At 38.4% G+C, this 27997-nt stretch overlaps 1 protein-coding gene across 1 annotated transcript; it reads left to right on the forward strand.

The window, feature by feature from the left end:
- The first annotated feature begins 511 nt into the window (after positions 1–511).
- LOC136678732 (neuropeptide FF receptor 2-like) lies at positions 512–27997 on the forward strand. The gene is made up of 4 exons (XM_066656849.1): positions 512–559; positions 2237–2573; positions 12500–12599; positions 26501–27997. Exons 2-4 carry the CDS (start codon positions 2243–2245, stop codon positions 27342–27344), a joined length of 1275 nt encoding a protein of 424 aa, XP_066512946.1. The 5' UTR covers positions 512–559; positions 2237–2242; the 3' UTR covers positions 27345–27997.

The raw sequence follows: 27997 nt of genomic DNA on the forward strand, positions 1-27997 counted from the left end.
CATATCATAAACCCTGACGGTTAAAAGCTTGTCTTTTAAATGTAACGGTTGGAAATCCTCGAGCGTTAATACTGTCCACACCTGTTTTCAGAGAAGCCTTGCCCTCCTTTGCTGTGATTGGCTGGTTAGGTTCTCTAATTTACATGACTCTGGCCGCAGCTGTAAAGCTTCGGGGAACTACTAGCCATTCCAGCGCAGTAGGGCGGGGCTTGTTCGAAAACGGGTGGTTAATAAGTCTTGTGTCCGTAGTGGCGGTGAAAAGTGCACTCCATTCCTCGCTGCCCATTCAGTTTCTCTTCACTTCATTTAGAGTAACATCATCTGGAACGGACAAGATTTTTGGCTCGGAAAACTTTTAAAAGCGGGATATTATGGCGAGAATCCTTTCCGGAACTCATTTGTACGAACGTGTAGCGCTGAAGGCACATCGTACATGGCTGTATAATGTTTTTATTTTGGCTTTTTCATAAAATTCTCATCCAGAATTTCAGAAAAGCTGTTCGAGGTTTTTTTTTTATTTCTTTTTTTTATAAGCAGCAAGTTGTATCCCGAGTAAGAGGTAAGGATATAAACCACATGAAAAATAAACACCAAATTCCCAGTGCTGAAATAACGTCTGAACACTGAACACTGTACGCACATGTTCATTCACCGCTGGGAATTGGTTTGTGCTTTTTTTCCACTAGCGGGTGAAGAAATGATATTCCTGTGTGAATATGTGTTATATTCACTTGTGACAGGTGTTCTTAAATGTTATAGCAGTGGGGTTTAGCCATACAAAATCCATTCTGTGAAAATCTCACTTCTAATTGTATGTTTAAATATTAAATTGAATCATATGTTTTGTTCAAATTAGAATATTTACTTTTATTGGTTGTCGTTTCTGTTTAAGGTTAGTTTTTTTTAATAAACGTAAACATCTAATATTATAAAAGATGAATGCCCTCAGCATTTTGTGTTTATATTGGTAGGCTAATAACAGAATCTCATTTCAACTTTAGGTTTGTGTTGGTGTGTGAAAAAGTAGTTATTATAAATTAACTAATGTTTCAGAGTGTTTTTTCAGGTTGACCATATCTAGTCATTTTCTGAAAACACTGAGATTATTGTACAAGTGTCATATTCATATTCATCTAGATAAGTATGTCTCTTACACTTGGCTGTCATGAAATATAGGAATCAAATCTGGCACTGATATAATCTGTTTCTGCATGTTTAGCTTGAATCAGGAAATTGTCATTTTTGTTGCTATTAATTACACTATGTTTGCAGAACTAAGACAGTCCTGTACGATTGAAATTAGTTGTTCCCTCAGGGAAAAGCACCACAAATTGAGCATGTACTTCTGAATTTTATTGAAGCAGTTAGGCTACGTCCTCCCTCGTGCACACTGACAGTGGAGGTAGCAGTGGTATATTGTTTGGAAATTCAGAGTTGAGTTCCTAGGGCATATTACACTCTTTGTTGACATCATTCCACAGTTTAGCTCATTCCTCCATTGAAAAGCATCGCTGAAAAATAGAGCACCTTGGAGCAGTGGAACAAGAGCATTGGTCTCGACGCTCAATGCCAAGCTTCAGAAGTGGAACTAGTGTGTACCCTGGAGTAATGAAGCTGTTACTTTGAGTCTGAGTGGTGTTTGTGATATACAAGTTGTCATTCAACATCTCTGCTTAACTTGCTTATTCATTTGTGGCTCAGTACAATCAAATTCTCACAGGCATGTTATAAAAAAAAAGTCTTCCCAGAAGAGTAGAGACATTTACTGCAGAATACATTCACTGGTAATGCCCTTGATTTCAGGAGAAATCATGATGAGCAGGTGTCTACAGATGTTTAGGTGTGTGGTGATGATTGCTGAATGTCACACTCTCATTAGGTGCTTCCCTGTGGTGGTGTGTTTAGATAAAATGAAATTGCATCATACCGTGAAATACACCATGGACATTGAGAAATTCTAGAGAGCTGAAATTGTTCCTTTAGTATAAAGCAGAAGAAGAATGAGATGTTTGATGTATGCTTTGGATTGCCTTTTTAACTCAGTCATGGTCCGTTAATGAGTTTGAGTTCACTGGAGCACAAAGCAGTCTTATCAAATGCACATTTGCACCAACATCTAGTGCATGTAGTGCAATTAGGCAAAGCTAAATGGAAGCATCCTAATTAGAGTGAGCTTGCATGAGAGAGAGCATTCATAAGGGGATTCAGTTCAACAGTTTAACCTCTTCTTTTCCAGATCAAAATGAACAGAGGACAGGAATTTAACTACACCTTTGTGGAGAACGAGAACTGGACTTTGCCCAACGTGTCCAGGGAATATGTCATACCTCGGAGCAACATCACATACGTTGGATTTTACCTGCATCAGCCCTCTGTAGCTGCTATCTTCATAGTGTCTTACCTCCTCATATTCTTGGTCTGTATGGTGGGTAATGGAGTTGTGTGCTTCATTGTGTTACGGAGCAAGAACATGCGCACGGTCACCAACCTCTTTATCCTCAACCTCGCTGTCAGTGACCTCCTGGTGGGGATTTTTTGTATGCCCACCACTCTTCTTGATAACATTATCACAGGTCAGTGCAATGCTGTGCTTTTTAATGAAGAGTATATATACAGACCTGGCATTTTTGTAGACGCTCATATCCAGATCAACTAAAGCTAATCAATCTGTACCATGCCTGGGCACATTTGACCCTCAAAGTGGTTTGACTATTGTGAGTGCTCTGTACTGGATCATGATTTGGTGTTATTTCTAACTGTGCTGCAATACTCACACATTGAAGAAAAGGCGTCACTCTGTTCTACTGCTGAGGGACAGTGTTTGCCTCAGTAAAATCTACAATGTGAACCATTACATCTGGGTCCAATCCGCTACTCAGTATTGCCAGCTTAGGGCATTTAGTGACTTTTCAGATCCTCTAGCAAGTCGTGTAAAATAAAGACTAGCACCAAATCTAGCAACTATTTATACAAACTGTAGCTACTTCTCATAGGTCTGAATTGCCGGTAGCACAACTTTCCAGAACCCCGAGACTGGCCGTGAGCAATAGACACAGCTCTCGTTCTCTCCGCAGCTTCTCTGCTCCCAGAGACAAAGCCACACTGTCAGTCAACACAGCACCTCAGAATGAGCTCAGGTTGCTTATTTTTATGTTTAATTCATAACCTCTCCCCCTGAACACCTGAACAGAGATCAAATAATTGATTGAGATATTACACATTTTTCAAACAGGAAACCTGTCTTTTGAATGCATGACATCAGACAAAAGGCGTGAATGGACCCGGAAAATGTAAAATGCCAAGTGGCATCACACTTAAGCAGATAGTGCTGTGCAAAAGCATCTTTATGCAAAATAAAAAGCCACAGCCGGATGACATAAACATACCTGAACATTAAATGCAGTGAGAGTGCAAGCCAGTGGTGGAGTGTGAAAGGGGGACAACCATGCTCCAACACATAACAATTCAATCGGACCAAGTGTGATTACACACACACACACAGTTTTAAACAACATACAGAAGTAAACAAATTCAGTGTTAGAAGCATGGCCCAAGGGTTCGTATTAGTGTGGCATGGTGTTCTTGCCCAAACTTGGATTCGACTGTTAATGTACAGTGAGTAGAACAGGGATGTTGCCTGCTATGTCCTAAATTCGTTTGAAATATTTAAGAACACAACTGCCTCCCAAAAACATGTAAAGTATAATAGCACACACTGGGATTTTACTAAACCAGGATTTGGAAAATGTTGAAATTTACTGTGATTTTTATTTTTTGCAGCTAATGTGAACACAGCAATGGGTTTTATGGAATGGAGAATTTTGTTTTTAAATGCAGTTTTTGTCAGCAAATGTCCAGCTACTACAATATGCAGTTATCCTAATTTCTTTTCCAGGTGTATTTTAGTCAAACTGGAAATTCTGTGGTCTAACTAGTCAGCCACTCTAAAAATGTTTTTCAGTAGCCGGGAATTAAAAACCCCTTTCAGTACAACACATCTAAATTTCTCATTAAAGGTGATGTTCACGGTTTCACCATTCGGGAGAGCGCTAACTGCATAAAAGTAAACAAAAATGGAAAGTGCTACAAAACTAAACATCTCTAGTTACAAATGAGTTTCAGTGGTAAATCAAACAGTGAATAAAAAACAAAGTTAAACTTGAGCCACATACAAACAATGGAAATTTTTCACCTCAAAATTGAGATGGAGCCATTTCCCAATGTTGTCTGGTTTTCCATTTCTTTAGAAAAATGGAAACGAGCAATTTCCCAGTTTTGGATGATGCTGAACTTTGTCATGCTGTCCAATGCTTCACTGCACAGTGGGAGCTGGCAGTGAAGGGGTCAGGAACTCTTGGCCAATGATTCAGTGAGTCAGAACACTTAGAGATGACTCAGTTTCAGTCTGTGCAGGGCACTTATAACCTATAACCTATAAAAAAATATTTCTGAGTGAATAAAGTATTACTAAAATCTGACCCTCCGAATGAAAACATTGGATTAACCTTTTTGGATTAGTTTTTTCTCATTTTGTCTGTTTAATTCCAGCTCTGGTGCTGTCCTCTTTAAAACACAGCAGCTCTGTGAACAGAGGAAGCGAAGTGAATGCGACATGAGCACAGCCATAGAAATGTCTGTGAACCTCTCTTTATATCATTTGAAACTGGGAAATGAGTAATTCTCTGGAAAAGGGTCATCATTTTATTGCAGGATTAGAAACAGAATACCAAATACTGAAATGTACATGGACTACTTTAATATCAATATTTTGTATTATACAAGGCACCCTTTGCCACTGTATGTTTGGGAATGTACTTCAGAAGAGTACTGGAATCTTGGTTCAGATATTCTTTTAAGAGAATGAAAATGAGAGGGGCTTGGATAAAAAATCTTGCAGATTTACATGGTTTAGTTTATTAAAGTGCCCATGTCATTGCCAATTCTTGTCTTATACAGGAGCAGTTAGTCTGTCAGAGGGTGTTCCCAGGATGTGTCCTGTCTTGACTCAGCCACAGTTTCACACTTTTGAATATCCAGTCCACCTACTAATATCAACCTACTAATGGAGCACTGTGACAGCAGCACTGACTGTTGCACCACAGTGCCTCCCTGCAGAAGTGAGAGATGTTGTTTTATTTGAGCTCCAGGGGTGTTTGTGGTCAGTTGGGAGCTAATGAGTGTCAATGTGTATGAGTCATCATAGATAATTAAAGGCTAAGCACCACTTAATGGACCTCAATGAATATTTCACATTATTGTAGTTACTGACAGATATAAGTATGAATTAAAATGAAAATAGCAGCTTAATTTGCTTTAAAACTGACAATTTTATTAAATTGACGGAAAAACCCGAGCTCGCTACGGAATTTCTTGAACGCAACCGTGACGTCACTGGTGGACAACAGCTGAACAACGCCGCGGTAAAACACAGTTATGACTGACTCTTATGACAGTACCTAGCTAGCTAAATAACCAACATTATTCATGACAATAGCCTAGCAATAAGCTAAACTCAAATTTAGAGGTACCGTTATTCTTGTAAATGTGATCGAAGTCGAACTCGAATTCATCCGACACTATAAACCTCCGTAATGCAGCTACGTAGCCGAGTATGATCTGAGCCACCGAGTTTAGCAAGTCAAGCTAACGTTAAATAACACCAACTAAAACAGGCGAAGTGAGTGTCCTTACCCTGTTTACCTCCATGTTACAGAGGCTCTTGAACACCTTTCGTTGGTGTCCTTACATGCCCATATTGTTGGAAAAGCGCCAGTGAAATGAGCTACAGTCCTACGGTCCTTTCCAAAGTGCCCGTTTAAAGTTGACAAATTTAGTCCATTTTCTGGATATTGTGGGATCTTTGGGCCATTTGTGCACAGATGTTCCACTGTACATTGAATTATTGCAGCCAAAAACAACACACCTTTTCCTCATTTTGCATTAAATTAAGTGCAGCTTCTAGAGTTGTTGTCCACCATCTACGTCACAGGCAAGGTCTTTTAAACCTTATTCCTTGAATTAGTAAGAAATAACATGTTTTCTGACTATCAATAAACACAAGTTAGGAACTCAAATTCCTCTGTATTTATTTGTTTGACACTTTCATAGAGCTGGTGCTTAGCCTTTAAACCATTTAGTGACTTTAGACTTGTACAAGTATAGAAAGACACTCCAATTACTTCAAATCATTTCTTTATAGTTCAACTCCAGCTTAATTTTTCATGATTGATAGGCTTAGCAGTCAAGTGTCTGCTTCAAGTTTGATTATAAACGTCTGCGTTCTTGTGTACTGTTCATTTGATAAAGTATTTTTTCTGCTGTTTTGTATTTTCCACGTGTCCAGGAGCAGTTAATTGGTTTGTGTGTGTGTGTGTGTGTGTGTGTGTGCGCACGTACTCTGGTGTTATGTCCTGATTTGACTTCAGCAATAAAAGACACACAAAAATGACTAATTACCTATAAAATAGACTTCCCTTGTAATCCCTCATGTCTGGAGTCAGCTTTTATTATTTTATTCAAAGATGCTGTTCGCCAGTAGAATTCGTTTGCATGTTCTGAGGACACAAAAGTGAGAAAGACACAAGATTTACACAAATTCTGTTCTGTTCAATCAAGGCTGTGTGTCCACAATAGGGAATTCTCCCCCACTCAACACACACACACACACACATCCCAGCTCCATATTGTGTGATAGCATCAGATGTTCTATCATAATATTGTTTTTAGAATGAGCTCATATGGCCAGGCAGAAGATGAGCCATATCTCATCTTACGCCCTTATTCCCACACTGCTATTCCCTTATGTAATTTTGCAGTCGCTGTGTTTCCCAATATTTGCCTATACAGTAGGCAATACAGTGTGACAGCTATAAAAGGTGGAAGGAAAATTTAATGACTTCTCACCACAGTTTGGCCAGCTGAGAATACTAATGCCGTCTTAATCAATGTAGCTCTGTTGAGAGCTTTGCTCTTCCAGAGATTCAGAGGAAATTCACATTAACACACGAAGAAAGCTAGTTTTCACAAAGTATGTGTTCCGTATAGATTTTCATCTATCACTCTCTGAGTTAAGATTTTACAAAGTCTCCATCGCATTGTTCCTGATATTGAATAGCAGATTCCTATGATTGCATTTTAACAGAAATAAGAAAAATGATTATCACTGTATAAAGACTGATTCTGGCAAAGAAACCTGGAGTGAAACGTTTCATGATTTTGTTAGTGGTGTAAAAAATGCACAGCAATATCTCAATGTAAATTGCATCATGGAGATATGGAGATGTAATAAATGCATCATGGAGACTGGTTTCATAATTTGGGCAACTAGTTTATTTTTGGCCACCTATACACCAGTTTTTCTGTATTTTTCTAACTGTTCTCAGTTAACTGAAAATGTACTCATTTATTCTGAATTGGAGACTGGCCCTCTGGACTGAGCTTGACAGGACTTAATAATGATGTAAAATTTGGGCCATGTTTAGGCCAGTTGGTCACATGCATAGTGTTTCTCAATTCCTAGTGAGCTGCCTTGCTTCCAGTAACCTTAGGCTGCTATTCAGCCTGCTAAGAGAGACTACTGAGATGCAATGACAGTGATGATGCCACTGCTCTTTCCCCCCACTGTTTGTGACTGGTGTTTACTCCCTTCAGCTCTCATAGCCACCTGAGATTTTAGTGTCATAGATTCTGCTCCTTTTTTTTTAATGATTTTTATTGCAAGATTTCTTGCTGTTCTTAATCAGTGCTGCTCTCTGGTAAAGTTTCCTCTAAATAACTATAACAACTTCAGAAAAGATGAGCAACCTGCTACCTCGCCATTTGAGAAAGCAGTATTCATTCATTCATTGTCTATGATCACTTATACAGTTCAGAGTCGCGGTTGGTCCAAAGCATACCCGCAATCACTGGGCGCAAGGCGGGAACACATCCTAGAGGGGGCTCCCTTAAAATTACATAGCTAAAATCCACCTTAATAGCAGCTTGTTTATGGTATCTAAAAATAATGACAGCCTACTTGTTTCAGAGAATGCACATCATGACATAATATGCTGTCTATAGGGAGATCTCACTAGGTTTTGTGACAGTCCCATTGTTTCTATTTGAAGCACAATGCCGACAGCTGTAGTTGATGCTGTCAGCGTTAACTGTGATTGCCTGATTCCACATCTGAGTCATAGAAAATTAGCAAAGATGAAACCACAGCATTGGGCGACGATATACCTGAACAGAACCTGGTTTGATTGATGGGCTTAATCTTGAGCGTTACCTTCTGAGCTCAGAAAGTGCAGACCAGCCCTATAGGATGAATGTGTCTGTTCTAAGTGCCGTAAGTTGGCCATTAATCTTTTTTCAACACAGGAAGAACATGGTTCAATACATGTTGAGTGTTTTCTGGGACAGAATGAAATGCTGAAAAACAGGAAGGGTTGTGAGGCAGTAATAACAAGGAACAGAAGAATGAAGTTACAATGAGTCTACAACTATTGTGCATTGATCAGATTCTTAGAGAACTGGCGAGTCACTTGAAATTTAAAATTAAATATTAAATAAATCAACAATCTGTTTCTGTTTTGGACTGATTTGATTGGCTATTTTGGCACTTGTTTGGAGTTATTAATTTGTATTTATTTAAGTCTGTTCTAATTGAGGTATGGTCAATGTGGCATTTAATGTGGCATTAAAGCAACATTAGTTTTCCGTAAAACTACTGTTTCAAAATCATTTTGTTTCTTCACTGAGCTGTATCAGGGAGAATATAATCGCTGTGCTTAGCACTGCAGAAACTTCACTATGTAACTTTTGAGAGATGGATTGAAAAACTCTTTTCCCCCCCTTGATTTCAGGAGAGTTCTGTAAAAGTGATTAACACTCCACACCTGTAGGGGGAGCCCACAAGCAAGAATATAATATCTTACCTAGTGTTCCTTTAAGGTTAGAGGGGTAGGCTTGAGACTGGAATGTTGATTGTTCATTACCCAAGCCTGGCAGAAAAATTGCAGTGGAGGAACAGTGCTTTTTCCTCCCTCAATATTCATGTCTGAAGTACCAAGGCATTGCACCTGGTGCTGTTGAAGCTTTATTTACATGTCAGAAGCACAAAGTAAAGCTTTTCTAAGGTTTCATAGAACCAGTGTTTTCTCAAGACCTGTATTTGGGTCTTCAGGTCACTATCATAGTTACATGACTTAAATACAGGCCAATAGGTCCATAGGTATAACTCTATTATGACATTAACCATGACACTGCTGGAACCTTGTGTGTGAAATGTAAATTAATATAGAGCTGTTAGTGAGCAATGCAGGCAGACATTAAATATCTGCTTTGAAAACACTTCACACTCCTCCACAAAAAGCCATGTTATTTTATTTTTACCACTATAAGATGGTTTCGTAAATTAACTAAGAAGATGTGCTACAGCATGCCATAAAAGAAAGTACACACATGCAAAAGGCAAATGAAATAATGGGTTTCCTCTGAGTGCTCCGGTTTCCTCCCACAGTCCAAAAACACACGTTAGTAGGTGGATTGGCGACTCTAAAGTGTCCGTGTCCGTGTTTGTGAGTGAATGTGTGTGTGTCTGTGTTGCCCTGTGAAAGACTGGCGCCCCCTCCAGGGTGTATTCCTGCCTTGCGCCCAATGATTCCAGGTAGGCTCTGGACCCACCGTGACCCTGAATTGGATAAGCGGTTACAGATAATGAATGAATGAATTTGCCAGCAAGACACAAACACATTTTTCAAGCCTTTTTTCAGTGCAGCAAACCAGTTGTCTCTGCTTCTCAGGCTGTGTTTCTGTGTCACACATCAAAATAACTAGAATACAGAAAGAACATGAAAAAAGCAATTATGAAAACAATTCTACTTTTCTGTGGATCAGGAATTAAAAAATTATATCAACACACCTAGCACCTCACCTGCAGGAATAAAATTGTCAGAGCATTAATTAATTGTTAATTGTTTTGCTTTCTTTGGTTAAATAACCGGCTTTGAATTGTACTTTGTTACTCTTGCACTTACTGAAAAAGAATTCACTCCACTTGTTCTCTTTATTTAATTGTCTGGTTTTATCTGCTGTGTGCTGCTAGTAATGATTAGCACACAGCACAATGGGTGATTCCATCAAGGAACCATGAATACCAAATTAATACTATTGAAAGTTCCCCTCCAGTTGTCCGTAAAACCTTAAATACTCATCTCTGCTCATCCAAGTCACATGTTTAGAGATTGTTGCCAAAATAAAGTCCCCTAATCCAGTTCAGGGTCTCATTCGGATCCCATTCGGAATCACTGGGCGCAAGGCAGGAACACACCACAGAGGGGGCACCAATCTGAACAGAGACTTATTTAAAGGTGTAATCTGTGACCAGAATAGGTTCTAACAAATTTTATAATACAGCTGTTCGGTTGAAATACTGTAGAAAATAAAAATCTTGTTCTTAATTCTCCATATTCCTTACTAAGAAAAAGATACAGTAAAAATATTTTATTTAAAGAAAAGATTTTCACACAAGTTATAGGCAAAACACAATTTTAATTTAAAAAATGAATTGTTTAAAAATACATTTCTGAGGATGTTTCCTCACCATTTGTTGCTCTTCATTCTGTTTATGCTTATGTGTTTACGAAGCTCTATGTCTTTAGACAATAGAGAGCACTTCAAATGTTGAAAAGCCTGAACATAGTTGTTTTGGATTTCTTTTGTTTGAAATGTGGGAGATGGCTAGGGCTAACTGCATGAACGTAAACGCGGTCTGAAACTAAACAAACAGAGTTACAAAATGAGTTTTATGTGCAAATACAAATAATGAATATGAACTGATATATAAATTAAACTTCAGCCACGTACAAACTTTTTTTACCTCAGACATACCATTCAACCTTAAAAGATGCAAAGCTTCTGAACATAAACAAAGCAGTGAGAACAGCATTTCCCCACAATTGTAGACGCTCCCTTTATGATAAATGCTATTTGTCCTTAAAGCTGGAGTATTTCATTCTGTAGAAAGCAATGTAAGCTAGTTTGTAAATATATCTAACCAAAAAAAAGCCTTTACCAAAACCCACGTGAATGCATACTGTCTGACTACAGCTTGAGGAGCCCACAAAACTGAGAGTTAGAGCACTGGACTGTATCATTTTTAACATTTCTTTGCTTAGCAGTGTGAGCTGTTGTAGAGAGCAGTGGAAGATTTTTGCCATTCTTGTACATCTTGCCCACTACCTTTCAGCAATGTGTATATATAGAGCTGTGTAATGTACTCTGCATATTTTTAAATATGTTCATGTACAGCCTGCAGTGCCCTGGATTGTGGGCAGATCATGAGGTGGGCTGAAATACAGGCAGAGAGGCCAACCAGACCATTCATCTGATCTGACTGAAATGATTGTATGGAGCTTTTACAGTCCAGCAGTTGCCACCAATAATGATATGATTTCTTTTCACTTTCAGAACATTTGAATTATTAATTACTAATGGGATGTAAAAAAAAAAAAACTGTAAATATGCTTCTAATATAATTTACCTACACCCGTTTAAGCTGCTTTTCCCCTCAAGCAATACCGTCTCCCATGTCATAAACAACACATGCCAGACCCTGCTGATTGAGGCAGATGAGGGTGAACCACTGTGCACAGTGCTGAAGCAAATCTCCGCACAACTGCATCCCAGAGCTCTGATCCACTTGCATTTAAATAGCTCTTCAGCTAATTTTCTGTTGAAAGATTAAGAGCAAAAGCAGTGAGGCTGTGACTTGCTTGGTATTCATTGCCGTTAACCTGTTTAATCAAAATTAATTTTCTCACCAGTGCTATTCTGACCTTGCACCAGTGAAAAATGAGCATCATGCTGCTGGTTCGTACATTCATAGACAGATAACACTGGTCTTCCTCTTATCCCCAACTTGTACTATTAAGATAATATGCAAATAGACTCTACGACCAAAAGATAGCATATGTTCCAGTCACAGTTGAATGGACTAAAATAAAGATTATTACTGAGGGATGTGTATTACCTCAATTAAAATTCAGAAGGCATTTTCTGGCTTTTCCTCCATGGCAGATGTATTTAGCCTCACTGCTCCCAAAGGCATTTAAGACCCCCCATCTACAAAACCAAAATGGTTTTATTTTTGACATTCCACCTACCTTTGAACACCCCTGAACTTTGGTTTCATGAACTAAAATAAGTTTTTAATTAAAAAATATTCACTGTGCCTTAAATTACAGTCAGATTTCAAGGCTCAATGGACAGAAGCTAAAAGCTTTACTTCATTTAAAACCTTGATTCATTGTGGGGGATTTCTTTCTTTTGTAAAATGACTAATGAATAATGTTCAAATCTTGATGATATCTTTAATGATTACTGATATTTATAATTATTCTCTTTCTCAGGCTTTGAGAAGTTCCTGAACTGTTTTGATGTTATTGTACCATTTTAATGTGTGCCATACATTTTGTTCTTTACCATGTTTTCAGTGTGAATTTTTTCTTTCTTTTTACAGGCTGGCCGTTTGGAAGTATGGTGTGCAAGATGAGTGGTATGGTGCAGGGCATTTCCGTCTCAGCCTCTGTGTTTACTCTGGTTGCTATTGCAGTCGACAGGTAATGGATTTTTTTTTTTCTAAAGCAGCTTAATTGGACTTTGCAATAAATGTGGCTCATAAAAGTACTTCTTTCAGCTTTAAAACTTTTAATAAGTAAATCTCATGTGCCCAAATCCGATTGTGGTGCAAAGAGTACAGTTCCAATTCAAATGACTGTGTTCTCTTACAAAAAGTAATGGGAAAAATAGCACTGACAAACTTTGTCATAGAAAATTGCACAAAAAGGATCTGGGAATCCAGCCCAAGCTGTCAACACTGAGCAGGCTTTTGGCGCACTCTGAACATGACAGCGATGAGCGGTGTACAAGAGCACAGAAAACATCATCTGATAACCATCGTTTTAAAATGAACTTTTTGTTTACCTCCTGTCAGTGAATGGGGAGTGATTTACGCTGCTCAAAACTGCTTTGTATTCAAACATTCACAAAAATGTCTGCTTTAAAAAGAGGTGCAGTTGGTGTCTAACATTTTTCTACACCACCACGGGAAGCAGTATTTTACAAATTGATTACAATTTATTCTCAGTAATTGATAGAACTGAGAGTATGTTCCCTAGCCAGCATGGAAAATTATTTGGATTCTCCTAAAGTTAAGACATATTGTCACCTCACAATAGATAATAATCCGTTAAGGAATGAAGCATTATTTCTGCAGTCTAATTTTGATATACAGGGTGGGCAACTTATATGGATACACCTTAATAAAATGGGAATGGTTGGTGATATTAACTTCCTGTTTGTGGCACATTAGTATATTGGAGGGAGGAAACTTTTCAAGATGGGTGGTGACCATGGAGGCCATTTTGAAGTCAGCAATTTTGGATCCAACTTTTGTTCTTTCAATTGGAAGAGGGTCATGTGACACTTCAAACTTGTTGGAAATTTCACAAGAAAAAGAATGGTGTGGTTTTAACATAACGTTATTCTTTCATGAGTTATTTACAAGGCTTCCAGTATCTGTAGTTTCAGGTGCTGCACATCTTGATGGTATGGTGTGGTATATGCTGTACAAAGATAGTGGGGCCATTCAATGAAAACCTCAAGGCCTCTGGATATGCGAAATTGCTACATGATGATGTGTTTTCCTCTTTATGCACTGAAGCTCGCACATTTTTCCAGCAAGATGAAGAGTGTTAGAAGAAGGTTGCTTTGACAATCCAACACAATGGGCAGCACTTTGAACATGTTTAATAAGTGGTCAGAAACTTGTAAATAACTCGTAAAAGAATGCAGTTAAAACCAAACACATCATGGTTTTTCCCAATAAGTTTGAAGTGTCACATGACCCTCTTACCATTGAAAAAACAAAAGTTGGATCCAAAATGGCTGACTTCAAAATGGCCACCATGGTCACCACCCATCTTGAAAAGTTTCCTCCCTCCCATATACTAATGTGCCACAAACAGGAAATTAATATTACCAGCCATTCCCATTTTATAAAGGTGTATCAATATAAATGGCCAACCCTGTACATACATTATACATACATAAATAACAAGGAAAGAAACTATATAAAAAAAAAACAAAAAAAAAACACCTAGGTGACCTAGAGCATTTTATGAAGAGATAATCTGTCTCTAACCCTGAAAAACTTAAATCCAATTTTAGAAAATGTTTATATTTCTTATGAAAACATCCCTTTACTGATGTGGATATATTGTTTTGGTGATTGAAATAGTTTTATCAGTATTAAAACCAAGCGAATCCACCAGTTAGACACGGCGCAAATCAGAGGAGGCGTGTCTCAAGCTTATACATAGGCTCGTAACCCTAACCCTAACCCGGTGCGTTCTTCCACCACAGAGGGTTACATAGCAAATGCATCTGATATATTCAAATACCTCTCTCTGTGTCTTGTTTATGATTATAGGCTAATCCTGTTTTTGTGGGTAGAAGTATAAATATGTGTCTTATAATTAACTTTTCAGTGCACACTTAATGGCTTCTGAGTTTGAAGAAGGCATCAAGCATAGAACCTAGTAGACACAGTGCTTCCTTTAGGAATTATTTTTAGCAGGAGAGAGTGAAAAGACAGGGAGAGCTAATAAACACCATGTTTATTTTTACACTACTTGCATAAATTAAATGAAGCATTCAGTATCACTTACTTTGCAACACTTTACTACCATTCATAAACTGGCTAAGAGATATGAGCTTTACAGGTCTGTGAAACTTCGTATAAGTTTAGTAAAAGACTGGCTTCCTTCCTCTGTGTACATTTCCTGTCACGTGATCTGCTGTGGCTGTGGTCTTGATATGGTTGTATTTTAATGTAGAACATTTGAAACGCTGCATGGCTCCTTGTGGCGCACTAAGGAACTTAACAGAGCTCAGAATCAGGCAGCCCCTGCATGTGTTGAGGTGCTGTGCAGCAGTGTGGTGTTCTCAGTTGGTGTGCACAGGCTTTACGTCATTTTGTGAATGTGTTTTTGTGAATTTTCAACTGTAAAACCAAATTTAATGTTTGCTCCTTTAATCTAATTTCTCTCTTCTCCCCTCTCCTGTATCTGTGGTTTCAAATTAAAAGCCCTCTGCAGATTTTTTTAATTGGGACTTCATGACATTTCATAAATCTTGGAAGCAGGGGCGGAGCAGTTTTGCAGTAGTGGGCATAAAATGAATGAATATAGCAGACACTCAGGGGTGGAAGTCAGATTTCAAGAGAGCTCATTTTTGCCTGTGCTAATGCCAGTCCATTTCTTTGTTCAATCATATATAGGTTATTTTTAGTATTGAGCATACCATAGAGAAATAACAGGAATCGTCTAGACGTGGAGTGTCCAGGCAGAACTGCAGATCAGTGTGAACTTTACAGAAGGGTGTGCAGATATTTCTCACAAGATCCTGAACATTAGCAGACTTTTAGAGGCAGTAAGGAAATGACTTGTATATCACAAGAAAGCGAAAACATTTTAGATAATAGATTACTTGTGAACTGTTATATAGGTTGTTTTTCATTTGTTGTGTTGTTGTGTCAAGCCTCATTGTTTCTAGTATAATGTCCTCCTTTTGGAGTCTGGCGTCCTCCATTTTGGGTTAATGAAAGTGACCACCCTAGCCGGTCAGTGCTTTCAGGGCGTTGATTAGATATGAACCTAAATCAGTTATGTTTACATATTGTTTCTGTCCAAAGAAAAACACGTATCCCCAAATAGTAAGTTTAAAGGTGAACAGAAAAATCCTTTTATTGTTTTATTTCAAGTAATTATGGAGCATTTCTATTTTCTTTGGACAGCGGTGATATTTAATGCTCCTGTCACAGGAAATGAGCAAATGTTTCATACTTTGAACTATAGATTCAAATAATGTAAACACCAGCTGTCTTCTGACTGGGCAGAAGCAGTGCGTTGGCTGAAGTAATTTGCATGCAGTTAAACTCCACTCATTAATTGATGAACAGCTTTCGCCAAAACTCTAACACCCACCATCCCATCATGCACTCTTTCCTATGATGGATGCAACACTTCCCACAGAATGTTGAAGCATTGCTAGACTGGTTTATAAGTTTTAACATGAGAGTCAGCAAGTATATGTCTTCCAACATGCTTCCTGAATGAAGAGTATCATTAAGGTGTTTGATCCCCTTTTGTTGACAAAAAGGGCCACAAGACCATATAAAATGACAAAGAACTGATAGTTTCCACCGCATTTGGTAAAAATGACCTCCTGTAAATATTCCTGGTGGCTCTGGGCATCCAATACTGTCTGCCTGATGAAAGCTGCAATGCCTTTTTTAAATACACATATATTTATCATAAACCTCCATTTTGCCACCCAATTTTACTATTCTGATAAGCTTTCCTTCACATTTGCAGCTTAAAATCCCAAATGGAACTGTCACAATACACTTAACCTAACCCAAGCTCTACACTATCATTACAGATCTCCATTCAAGCTAACTATATTTTATGCATCCTCAAAAGTAACCGCATTATGGTAATAGTGTGCTGCTGAACTGCCAACCAGCAAGCAACTTTTGTTTTCCCTTTTTTTGCATGGTCTTTGTTTTACACTTTAGTGTCAGTGTATCATCATCATCATCATCATCATCTTTTTCGCTTAATTCATTTCAGGTTCGTGGTGAGTGAGATTAAAGATTTTTTTCCACCAAATTTTGGCATCTGAACTGCTGCGACTGAACTGCTGCCACCAGCACAGAGTAATGGAGCAGCCTCTAAATGAACATTTCAGGCCGGTTCCATGTGACAGTTAAGAGTGTGCACCAGAATCAGGATAAATTAAGTAATTTGGGGCAGTAATAGCGCATATTGAAGTGTTGAGACCAGTTACAATTCTTTCACAGCGACAGACCTATTCAACAGTAGCCTTGAATAATAAAGCTTTCAGCACTGGTTTGGATTGTAAGTTTAAATTTTGGTTGTCACTTAAAACCAAACAGTCCATACGGACTTTGTACATTATCAATTTTGCATTATGTACAGTAAATATGATGTGGTAAAGCTAAGCATTTTATCACAAATCCCACAAATTACAAATACTAATCCCAGCAGTCTGGGAGTGTGGACAAAATCCATTTTATATCTTAGTACCAGGTTTTGAGAACTGTATTAGCCAGTCTTTTATAGAATACGTCAGAGGTTTGGTCCACCCTATGTTTTGCCCCCACTGCCACCGTTGGTGCTACTTTAGAAATAGAAATAAACATCATGCAGTCATTTCCAGATGTAGAGATATTGGCACAGCTTTGTTGTGGGATTTGTTCTGTGTTTATCAGATATTACTGTGGAGGAGTTGACAGTGGAATAATGCATGCCTGGGCAGTGGTCAGTGAGCTGTGAGCATCAGAGTGAGGACAGAATGTAGGCAAAAGTGTTACATCTGTGCACAAGATTAGTAGCTGTTAAAGCCCTTATATAGATTATGCAACATGTGAGCATTTAAGATTTTAAAACATGATTTTATACCCTCTCCAAATATCTATTTGGGCATTTTCAGAGGTCATTTGAATATACATAAGCTGTATATATTACATACATAAATTGCACTGTAAATAATAATGTAGGAATGTACTGTGCACATATCTGTAGACCAGTGTATGTTGTGTAATCAAAGGGAACAGGCATAATAATAAAAATATTACTAAAAGGAAATACAGGCTATATTATATTTTTATTACCCCTGGTGCTGCAGCATTGTTTTGTTCTCTTTGTCTGAGCTAAGTCCCTCTGAGTTTGTCTAAGAGTCTATTTGTGTGTGTGTGTGTGTGTGTGTGTGGATACACTGGAGAAAAGATTATGACAACAGCCCTCTCTAGACGGTGGATATGACTGGATTGACCAATCTCTAGACCACCACTGCGGTGCTGAGCATGTGTAATATAAAACAACAGTAGCCAAAGAAGACCACAGAAGAGTTGTTGTCTGCAGCTTTTCTGTCGCAGGGCTTTCCTCTGCTGACTCCAGTGTGGAAAGTCTGACCTCCAGGCCAGGCCCACTCCACTGTTATGTCACTATCACTGTCTCTATCTCTGGGAGCAGCAATCAAAAGAAGGCTCTTAGTGTCTGTGTGAGTTACTGTTTCAGTGCGGTTGTCCTGGTTTGTTGCACCATGCTGTCAGTCAGGAAAGCTGATATTCATCTCTAATCATGCCTTTCCAGAAAGACGGGTGTTGCATTATGTAGTATTTGTACAAATAAAAAATAGTTTTTTGTAACTGAAAATACAGATATTCAGCAACATTCATTCATTCATAATCTCTAACAGCTTATCCAGTTTAGGGTCGCAGTGGGTCCAGAGCCTACCTGGAATCATTGGGCACAAGGAGGGAATACACCCTGGAGGGGGCGCCAGTCCTTCACAGGGCAACACAGACACACACACATGTTCACTCACACCTACGGACACATTTGAGTCGCCAATCCACCTACCAACGTGTGTTTTTGGACTGTGAGAAGAAACCGGAGCACCCGGAGGAAACCCACACAGACACAGGTAGAACACACCACACAGACAGTCCCTCGGAGGAAACCCACGCAGACACAGAGAGAACACACCAGACTCCTCACAGACAGTCACCCGGAGCGGGAAACGAACCCAGAACCTCCAGGTCCCTGGAGCTGTGTGACTGCGACACTACCTGCTGCGCCACCGTGCCGCCCTATTCAGCAACAGCAATAACTTAAAAATAATGTATAAATATGCAAAGTTCACAGTTGCTAACATCGAAATCACCATCTTTATATCATTCAAATTCATCCACATAATTTTGGATAAAATATATAAAATGCGTTTCTCTTAATGGAACTCAAAATGAATGATGCATTAAACTTTATTATTTATATATTATATAAATTCTTGTCACTTTCCATTTTCAAACTATTTTTAGGTCATTTTTAGTTGAACCAAATGACAAAACTGTCATTTTAATACTATGCAACTGTTACCATTAAATGACAAAAGAGTGAGAATGTTTTAGTTTGTTTAAACATGTCATAAATCATATTAGTAACCAATATAAAGTAATCACAAGATTAAATCCCAAAATCTTAAACCCTTCTTATCTTCCTTTAAAAATATTCATGTATCCTAGTAAAGCTTTCAATTGTCTTAAAAAATCAGTGCCTCGAATTGTGCTCTTGATCGAGGCGTTTACATGATTAAACTGTGTTTTCTTTAAATTTGTCACTGAATCAATCAAAACTGAGCTTATCTGCTTCACAAAGATCCATTATACTAACTCAGATTTTAAATGTGGCTGCAAGTAGTTTAGGTTAGTTTCCACCCCAGGCAACACAAACAATGACCATTTGGTAAATTGCCTGTCAACAAGCACAGTAAATTAGGGTTCAGGGTTGCTGTCAGTAGGCTTGTCCTTAACCATACGTCATATCGATCTAAACCATATTACTATTTGAGTGAGTGCCAATTATCCACCAGTGCACCAATCATTTGGCTCCTCCATTTTCAGACTTGGGCATCCTAAAAGTCCACACAGCCTGTTTTCACTGTATAATACCCAAAACTTCAGCTGCTTGAAAGTTTACCCACGTGTTGACACGGTTGACATACTGCAAACACCAACAGTTTATATAATGGAAAACATCCGCAGAAAACCATACGCATAGAATAAGATGCTCTGGATCCTTAGACAGTATGAGTCTAGCATCACCTTTGCCTAATGCCATAAGTCTGCCAGAGGAGTACAAAGCCCCTCAGCTAGGCCTGTGCAGAAATGGAACTGTGTTCTCTGGAGTGATGGACTTTCATCCAATACCTTCTTGATACTTTGGAGAGATTTTTGTGATCTTGAAGTAATGAAAAATCACAGCCTGAGCTCTCATATTCTTGTGCCTAAAAGACATCAAATCCTCACAGCAACCTTCTATTATCTAAGCTAAACCTTCCTTGAAGAGTTTTTTACTGCAGCAGGTGGGGGCATACTTCCTATTAACAGCATTCATTTCAGAAAACAAAGAGCACTGAGCAGGTGTTCACAACGTTTTCCCCATACAGTGTATTTTCTGTTTGTTTCTACCCTGGGCAACACAAACCATGACCATTTAGTAATTGGCTGTCAGCAAGCACAGTGAATCAGTGTTGCTGTCAGTAGGCGTGTCCTTAACAATACATTATATTGATCCAAAATATATTAATAGTCAAGCGACTGTCAATTATCCACCGGGGTGCAAGAAATATGGCTCCTTCACTTTCAGAAAGACTCCTCAAACTCCAGCGTATTCATGCAGATATTTTTCACTGAATAACAATGATAATATATAGAAGTCACTGCACTGTTGTGCTGGGATATTGGACGAATGTATCATTATGGTATTTTCTGCATGTATTACTGTATTTTATTTTTACCAGATTTTGAACAAGTAAACGAACATCAGTCACACTTTAAACAAGTTAATCAACATTATACAACACTTTGTTCCAGCCTAGACATTTGATTGAACTAAAGACATGCCATGAGTGCTGATATAGAGTATATATATCTAACTCTACATATATCAACCCGCTTTAAAGGTGTTTTCCATTAACTCATTATTAAGCACTTTCACAGGAGAGAGGGATTTAAAGGGGGGCTCTGTTCTCCCTATTAAATGTCAGTGGAGCCTCACAGTTTGGAGCTGTAAAGTTAATGCATTCATTTTGATTTCCCCTCATGGCTATTTCTAGGTAATGTACTGTCTTATCTTCAGGTTGGCTAATACACTGCCAGGGAGGTTTTAAATCTATCACGCCCTTGTCCTCTTGCGTCTGTTTTTCCTCTGTTTGTTATTGTCCATGTCTCCGCCTATGTCCTGCCTTTGTTCCACCTCCTCGTCAGTGTCCTCGTTGTCTCATTTGTAATCCTGCTTCCTCGTTGTCTGTTCCAGGTGTCCCTTGTCTGTGTTGTGTCTTCAAGTTCCTTTGTGTCACTTCCTGTTTGTTGGACCTTCCACCTTCGTTTTGTGCGCTCTGGTCTGTCTGTCTTGTCTGTTTCTCATGCCCTCCAAGTCAGTCTTTTTATCTTGCTTGTCTCATGTCTATGTCTTTAATCTGTTTATTTCTGTGTTCAGGTTTAGTCTGCTTTAGCTCTTTCTCTGTATTAGATCTCTGTTCAGTTCACTCTGTCTAGGTTTGTCTTCTATCTCTAAGTCTAGGTTTAGTCTGTTTAACCTCTCTCTGTTTAGGTCTCTGTTTAGCTCTATCTGTCTAGGTCTATCTGTCCAGTTCCCTATCAGTCCTGTTCCCCCTCTATCTGTCTAGGTTGTCCTGTCCAAGTCTCTGTGTCAGTCTTTCTTTAAGTATTTGTCTAGTTATCTTAGTCTGTCTGTGTATTGTTATCTTGTGTTGTAAATAAAATTAGTCACTGTTTTAGCAAGTGTGTCCACCTCCGTCAGTACCTGCGATCCTGACAATATCAGTTTAGACACAGATAATATATTATATAAGCTGATCAGTTCTTTTTCACAGCTGTATGAATAGAATAGGTGTGTTTTTTATTTGTTGGTTTGAGATAAATATGTGATTTTAATGTTTCTATGAAGTTTGCTAATAACACCTTCAGAAAGCAGTATTAGTTTAATATTTAACAACATCAAACATGTTTGTTAATAATGCCTTTAGGGGGTAGCACCGAGTGATGTTTTAAATGTACTAATACAAGATTCAGAGGATGCTGATGGGTGATATTTGTTTGAAGGTTGATAACAACCCCTTTAGAGCCTGGCTGTGAGCGATGGTTGTTTTGATGATAGTTCTTCAGTGAGATATTGAGAAGAATCAAGACTACTTCATTCAGACTTTAATAGAGGATCAAGTAGGGCTGCAGCTGAAGTTGCCATTGAGTGGAAATACCTGAAACATACAGGTGAAAATACAGGATTCATGCAATTGTGGAGTTCTTGAGTCAGTTTACTGCACAAGGTTGTTTTGTTTTGCTTTTGGTTTTTATCAGTGGAGTTCCCTGTCTTTGCATCTCTTGAGTGTTATATAGTCTCTCCAGATCTCAGACAAGCAGAATTAAGCCTGGGAATACAGGGGCTTCAGCCAGAGAAGAAAACACAAACAACGTCTGGATGTTCTTTTCATTTCCTTTGGTTCTGAACAGCTGCTTCAGGGTTCTCTGAGTGAGAACTTGGCTTCTTCCAAACACTGAATGGATTTCCCCCTTTCCCCGGAGCTCAGCAGATGGTGCAGAAGTTGACAGATGCCATCGTTTGAAAAAGTGTCCATGTTGTTGTAACACTCAGCTGGTTGAGAATCTCCTGCTTTAGTAGAGATCATGGAGCTAGAAGATAAATGGTGAATCCAGGGCTTTGCAATGGCTCCTGAGGCATTTCCTCTTGTATGAAGTTCATGTCCATGGCGTTAGACTCATTCATGGCTTTGCACAGCAAGTCTCTCTCTGGGAGGATTTATTTTCTACCATGTTGGCGCTTTTCCAGCACTGTACCATGCATTTTCACCCTTCAGCTTTCCTCTGAGCCATTTCAGCTTGGAGAAAATCTTATGTCTACTAAATTCTGCCAGAAAACAAAATTTTGTTTCATTTTTGCTGACATACTTCTCAGAGATTTAAGTCATGGGCTTGCAGTAAGATGGACATGTAAAGCTGAGGTCATGTCAGAAAAGGGGTGAAAGATTAAATGTTTTTTTTAAAACATTGAAATCGCAATTTGAAGTATTGTGCTCAGATATAATATTAAATGTTCTTGGTCAAAAACAGGTCTGGACCCTTAATCTATGGAAAATAATTGAGATTTAATTGGCTATCATAATTTTGGTGAGATTCAGTAGGCAAAAGGTGCCCTGCAGTTCTGTGCAAAAGGCACATGGAAATCATTAATTTCATATCCAGTTAAATCTGCCATTAGGTAGAAAAACTGTCCCTTAAGTAAACGCAAAAGCTGGAAACCAAGTCTAATATTAGAATTAATGGAAACAAATTTAAATAATGAGAAAACTTGCTTCCTTATAAACTGTGAAATGTCTGTAAGGCCGCTGAAACTCTCACCATTAGATACACTGAATATTATATTAAATAATGTTGATTTGCACCTTCAGCTGGACACAAAAATATCTCAGTCCATTTCTGCATGTCCTTCATAAGTAAAAGTAATATGCATTAGTCTCGTGTAGCATTGCTTGGTCTTTTGACAGTCATTTACCAGAACTACTGCTCTTTAAGCTTAAAGTCAGCTCTCCCAGGCTTTGATGCATGTGAAGGCTGCCATGGCATCTTTTGAAGTCCATGAAAACTAGGACTGAAAATACTGACCATACAACATTGTCAAGCACCTCAAAGTGAAAGGACTCAGCTTTATCACAGAGCCGTCTAGACTTGTGACTGGACACACTTGGAAGGCATAGAAAAGTGAGATCCCCCTATTGTTACTTTCTGAAGAATATTTCCCTACCTGAATTTCTTAGGTTTAAAATAAGTATTTCTGATGTTTGCATTCCTTGTACTATTTCCTGAGAATCTTTTATTCACAAGGCATTTCAAAGGCTTTTCACAAGGCTCTTAATTACCAAATAAATGTCAATGTTACAATGATATGCATATTTAATTAAAGGATATACCATCTTACTCAATAGTGTCCATGTGTGTGATTAAATGTATGAGTGTGTGATGCTCTGTGATAGACTGGTGCCCCTTCAGTTGGCTAGAACCTTGTGCTTTATGCAACCTAAATTCATGTACTTACAACTAATTATAAGCAACTATACAAGATCAAGCCAGGCATCATACATATTTTTAGTATAAAGTGAGCCATTAGACACGCTATGTGTGCGTTTATAAAGCAGTATTAATGTAGGATGATCACATTTTTATTAAATTTATCACCAAGATGTTTTTAAAAAACAAACAAAATACCACTATGGTGGATTCCAAGTTATTACCAGCTGTTCTAATTATAGCGACAGAAACATTATAGTGTCAGAATATCATTAAATCCAGGATAAGCAAGAGCCGTTGAGCTTACACCAGATCTGAAAGAGAGATACAAGTCATACGTAAAAGAAAAAAGAAAGAAAGAAATGGAGCATGCCTTCCTGTTCTTCGCTACTTTTAAAGGTCAGATGTCAGTGTATGAATAATATTCATATGTAAGGCAGCAAAGTGGGCTCATCGATATAAATACTTCAAAAGTGATAGATATAGCAGAACACATGATGGAAACCATCATGAATTCATTAACTGCACCATGGCAACATGAAATACAAAATAATCTCCAGAGATGAGCACTGAACATCACACAATGGCAGTTCCAGCTTGGAAATTTTGCAATACCAATGACCAATTTAAATATTCAGTCTTTAGTCCAGTGGACATTGTTCGAACACACATCATCACGTCAGATCTGGGAGGGCATACAACTGCCAGTGCTACAGGCCTGTGGATTTTCTCAGAGCAAATCTGGAAAGCATTGGATATTGGAGGATTGGAGATTTCGAATGGGCAGGAGAGATCGCTCTGGGTGGCTGTGAGAGTCTGTCTAGCCAACTGGGGGAATACAGCTGTCTAAATAGTGTTTTTAAAAAAATACAGCCAATACTGATATGATTCTAATATCAATATTTGTGAAATTTTGTTATTGCATGACTGCAGTTAAAACTAACACTGGCTCAACTGTGTTTAAGGCTGTGATTCCCAAAGTAGGAGGATATTGCAGAGGTAGCACAGCCAGTTAAACCAGTGAGGCATGTTTGAGCACTTCTAGCATTGTGTGACAGAGTGGGAGGTCTTAATTCACAAAAAGCTGTGCACGGCAGAAAAAGTTAGGGAAACACAGGGGTATCCGATCCCAAATGTCAACACATAACATTCTAGATAAAGTGCAGATTATCCTGATAATGGTGCGACAATGCAGTGAAAGTATAATGATGTTTGACAAGGTACTGTGTGCTAATGAATGGATGAGTGGTTGGAATGTGACTCTATTACTATTTATAGGTGCATATGCACACATGTACTTATTGTTGCATTAAATATTTGGTGTTCAAATAAGTTTTAAAGCATTTTTGTGTAATATATAATTGTAAATGAAAATTATAACATTCCCTTGCACTGTTGCCATTTAATGGTAACTGTTGTGTAGAATTAAAAATGACCATTGTTATTTTATTTTTAAAAATTAGCCTAAAAATGTATTAATATGATACATTCATGATCTCTATCAGCAAAATCTCTCTTTTAAATAATCAAAACCAAAACTCACATGTACTTTTGAATACAATATCCTCAAGATCAGAACAAATCAGTATTTTTCCAAAGACACTTTTTCCTTGATAGAATTCATAATTAATGCCGTGGCATATAATTCCTTCTCGCTTGCCATTTTCAAACAAATTAATAGTAGTTCATCCATCCATCCATCCATTATCTGTAACCGCTTATCCAATTTAGGGTCGCGGGGGGTCCAGAGCCTACCTGGAATCATTGGGCGCAAGGCGGGAATACACCCTGGAGGGGACGCCAGTCCTTCACAGGGCAACACAGACACACACACATTCACTCACACACTCACACCTACGGACACTTTTGAGTCGCCAATCAAACTGCCAACGTGTGTTTTTGGACTGTGGGAGGAATTAATAGTAGTTATATTTGTTAAATTAAATGGCAGTTGTCATTTTTAATACTACAAAACAGTTACCATAAAATAACAATAGCAGGAGGATATTTTAATTTTGAATTACAATTATACATTAAAAAAACACTTTAAAACATCAGTGAACCTAACACAAGATGTAATAGACTTTGTAGGACTTACCATCTGAACCTTGGACATTGACTAACCATCTGAACCTTAAGTATTAAAAGCCTTTTCATCTGGAGGCCTCCATTGCCAGTTTTTGAGAATTTGTGGAAGTTAATAAAACTTGCTTATTTAAGGCATAATATCCTTTAATGTTTTTGAAATGGTTTAATGTGAAGTGCTCTGTTCTAAAGATTTTTGAATCAGAATTGTTCACAGTGGTGGTGATAGGAACCAGTTTCTATAATTCACACAATTTTAAGTCACCCGTATGCAACCTACTGCCGCTTATGTTTTATAAACTGACAACAAAGTAAAATACATCAAAATGCACAAGACATCGAGTGCTCCTTTTCTGCACATACGAACACACCACATGCTCCTCTGGGGAGCTTTCCTCATCCAGGGCCTGAACGCCATGATACTAACTTTCTTACATGACACTCATTTTGGATAATTATTATGAAAATGTATATGATAATAAGCCAATTAGATGTGAAAAATATCCAAGCAAAATGTTTTAGGTTTTAGTTGTTTAAATTTGTGTTTTTTCAATTTCATATCTCACCTCCTCTACACAGTCCTCAGTACCTCTGATCTAAACTGAATTATTATAAAAATCTCTCGTTTCTTTTTTAAAAACCACATCTATCACAAGTGAACTGACTCTTTTTTTTCTTTTGCAGATTCAGATGCATTGTGTATCCCTTCAAGCAAAAACTGACAATATCAACAGCCACACTTATCATTGTAATCATCTGGGTCCTGGCAATATCAATCATGTGTCCCTCGGGAGTCATGCTTCAAGTCACCAAAGAGCAGAGCATCCGCGTGTTTCTTGGGGACGGCAACAGGACGAGTCCTTTCTACTGGTGTCGGGAGAACTGGCCTAACCAGGAGATGAGGAAAATTTACACAACTGTATTATTTGCCAACATATACCTGGCCCCTCTTTCCCTCATAGTGATCATGTACGCAAGGATTGGGATAACTCTGTTTAAAACTGCAGTGCCCACAGGAGGAAAACCTGGCCATGAGAACCGCCACACTGTATCCAAGAAGAAACAGAGGGTCATCAAGATGCTTCTCATTGTGGCCTTGCTCTTCATTTTATCCTGGTTGCCTTTGTGGACCCTAATGATGCTCACAGACTATGCTCGGCTCACAGAGCACCAGTACAGGCTTATTAACATCTATATCTATCCTTTTGCTCACTGGTTAGCCTTCTTCAACAGCAGTGTCAATCCTATAATTTACGGCTTCTTTAATGAGAACTTTCGCCGTGGATTCCAGGCTATTTTTAAGTTTAGGTTGTGTTGGGCAGGTGGCCACAGGCGGAAGACATACTCCCACAGAGTGCAGGGGAACGCTGTGTTACCTGCAAACCTTCAGCCCTCTACTGAGCCCATCTCCCTCAACAGTGTGGAAAACCACAGCTCCCGGAGGGTCAACCACGTCAATGAACAAGACTTGGTCATGGAGGACCTGGAGAAGGTGTCTGAAAGCAGCGTGGATGGAGCGTCTCTTTAAGAAGGGAAGGGTTAAGGAATAAAAGGCATTCCAGTTGCCAGATATTGGCAGCCAGTTTTCACTTCATATTGTTAAAAAGTGTAAAGTATCAGGTGTTTTAGCTGTACTTAGTGTTGTGCCTGTTTGAGATGTATTCCTGTTTGGAAGTTAGTGTGTTTATAATGAATGAATTCACTCCCTTGCAAGTGAGTTAGTGAACAATGTTGTCCATGTATTTGGGTCATGGTTAACTGCAGCAAAGGACAAACCATCAAACTGTGGTATAATCTTAGCCTTCCAGGTGCTGGAAAGTGTGAACACGCATCTCGGCTAGTCTTAAGTTTCAGGTGATAACTCACTACTTGCAAGAGGTATTCAGTTAAACCTTTTTTTTTAATGAAGCCGAGTACACCAGAACTGGTGTACGTTCCATAGTTTGATTTTCATTCATTGACATCTCATATAGATACGAATGTAATTTAAAATGTCTGGTAAAACTTTTATATAGGAGAGCATTTTAACACAATTATGATGCTCTTGTAAATCCTTAAAAACAATGGCTGGAGTTTACATAATTTATTACTACATTATTTGATTATTAAGTTATTAAGGTGAACCCAATCTAATCTTGCTTTTGACTCATTAAGGTCTTATAAGCGACATATTATAAATAC

Source organism: Hoplias malabaricus, chromosome Y (genome assembly GCF_029633855.1).
Source record: "Hoplias malabaricus isolate fHopMal1 chromosome Y, fHopMal1.hap1, whole genome shotgun sequence".
NCBI lineage: Eukaryota > Metazoa > Chordata > Actinopteri > Characiformes > Erythrinidae > Hoplias > Hoplias malabaricus.

Bases quoted from the DNA above. Each gene is read 5' to 3' on its own strand.
- LOC136678732 (XM_066656849.1), top strand. From the start codon at position 2,243: ATGAACAGAGGACAGGAATTTAACTACACCTTTGTGGAGAACGAGAAC. The intron at 2,574-12,499 runs GTCAGTGCAATG...TTCTTTTTACAG, and splicing joins TCTTGATAACATTATCACAG to GCTGGCCGTTTGGAAGTATG. The intron at 12,600-26,500 runs GTAATGGATTTT...TTTCTTTTGCAG, and splicing joins GTTGCTATTGCAGTCGACAG to ATTCAGATGCATTGTGTATC.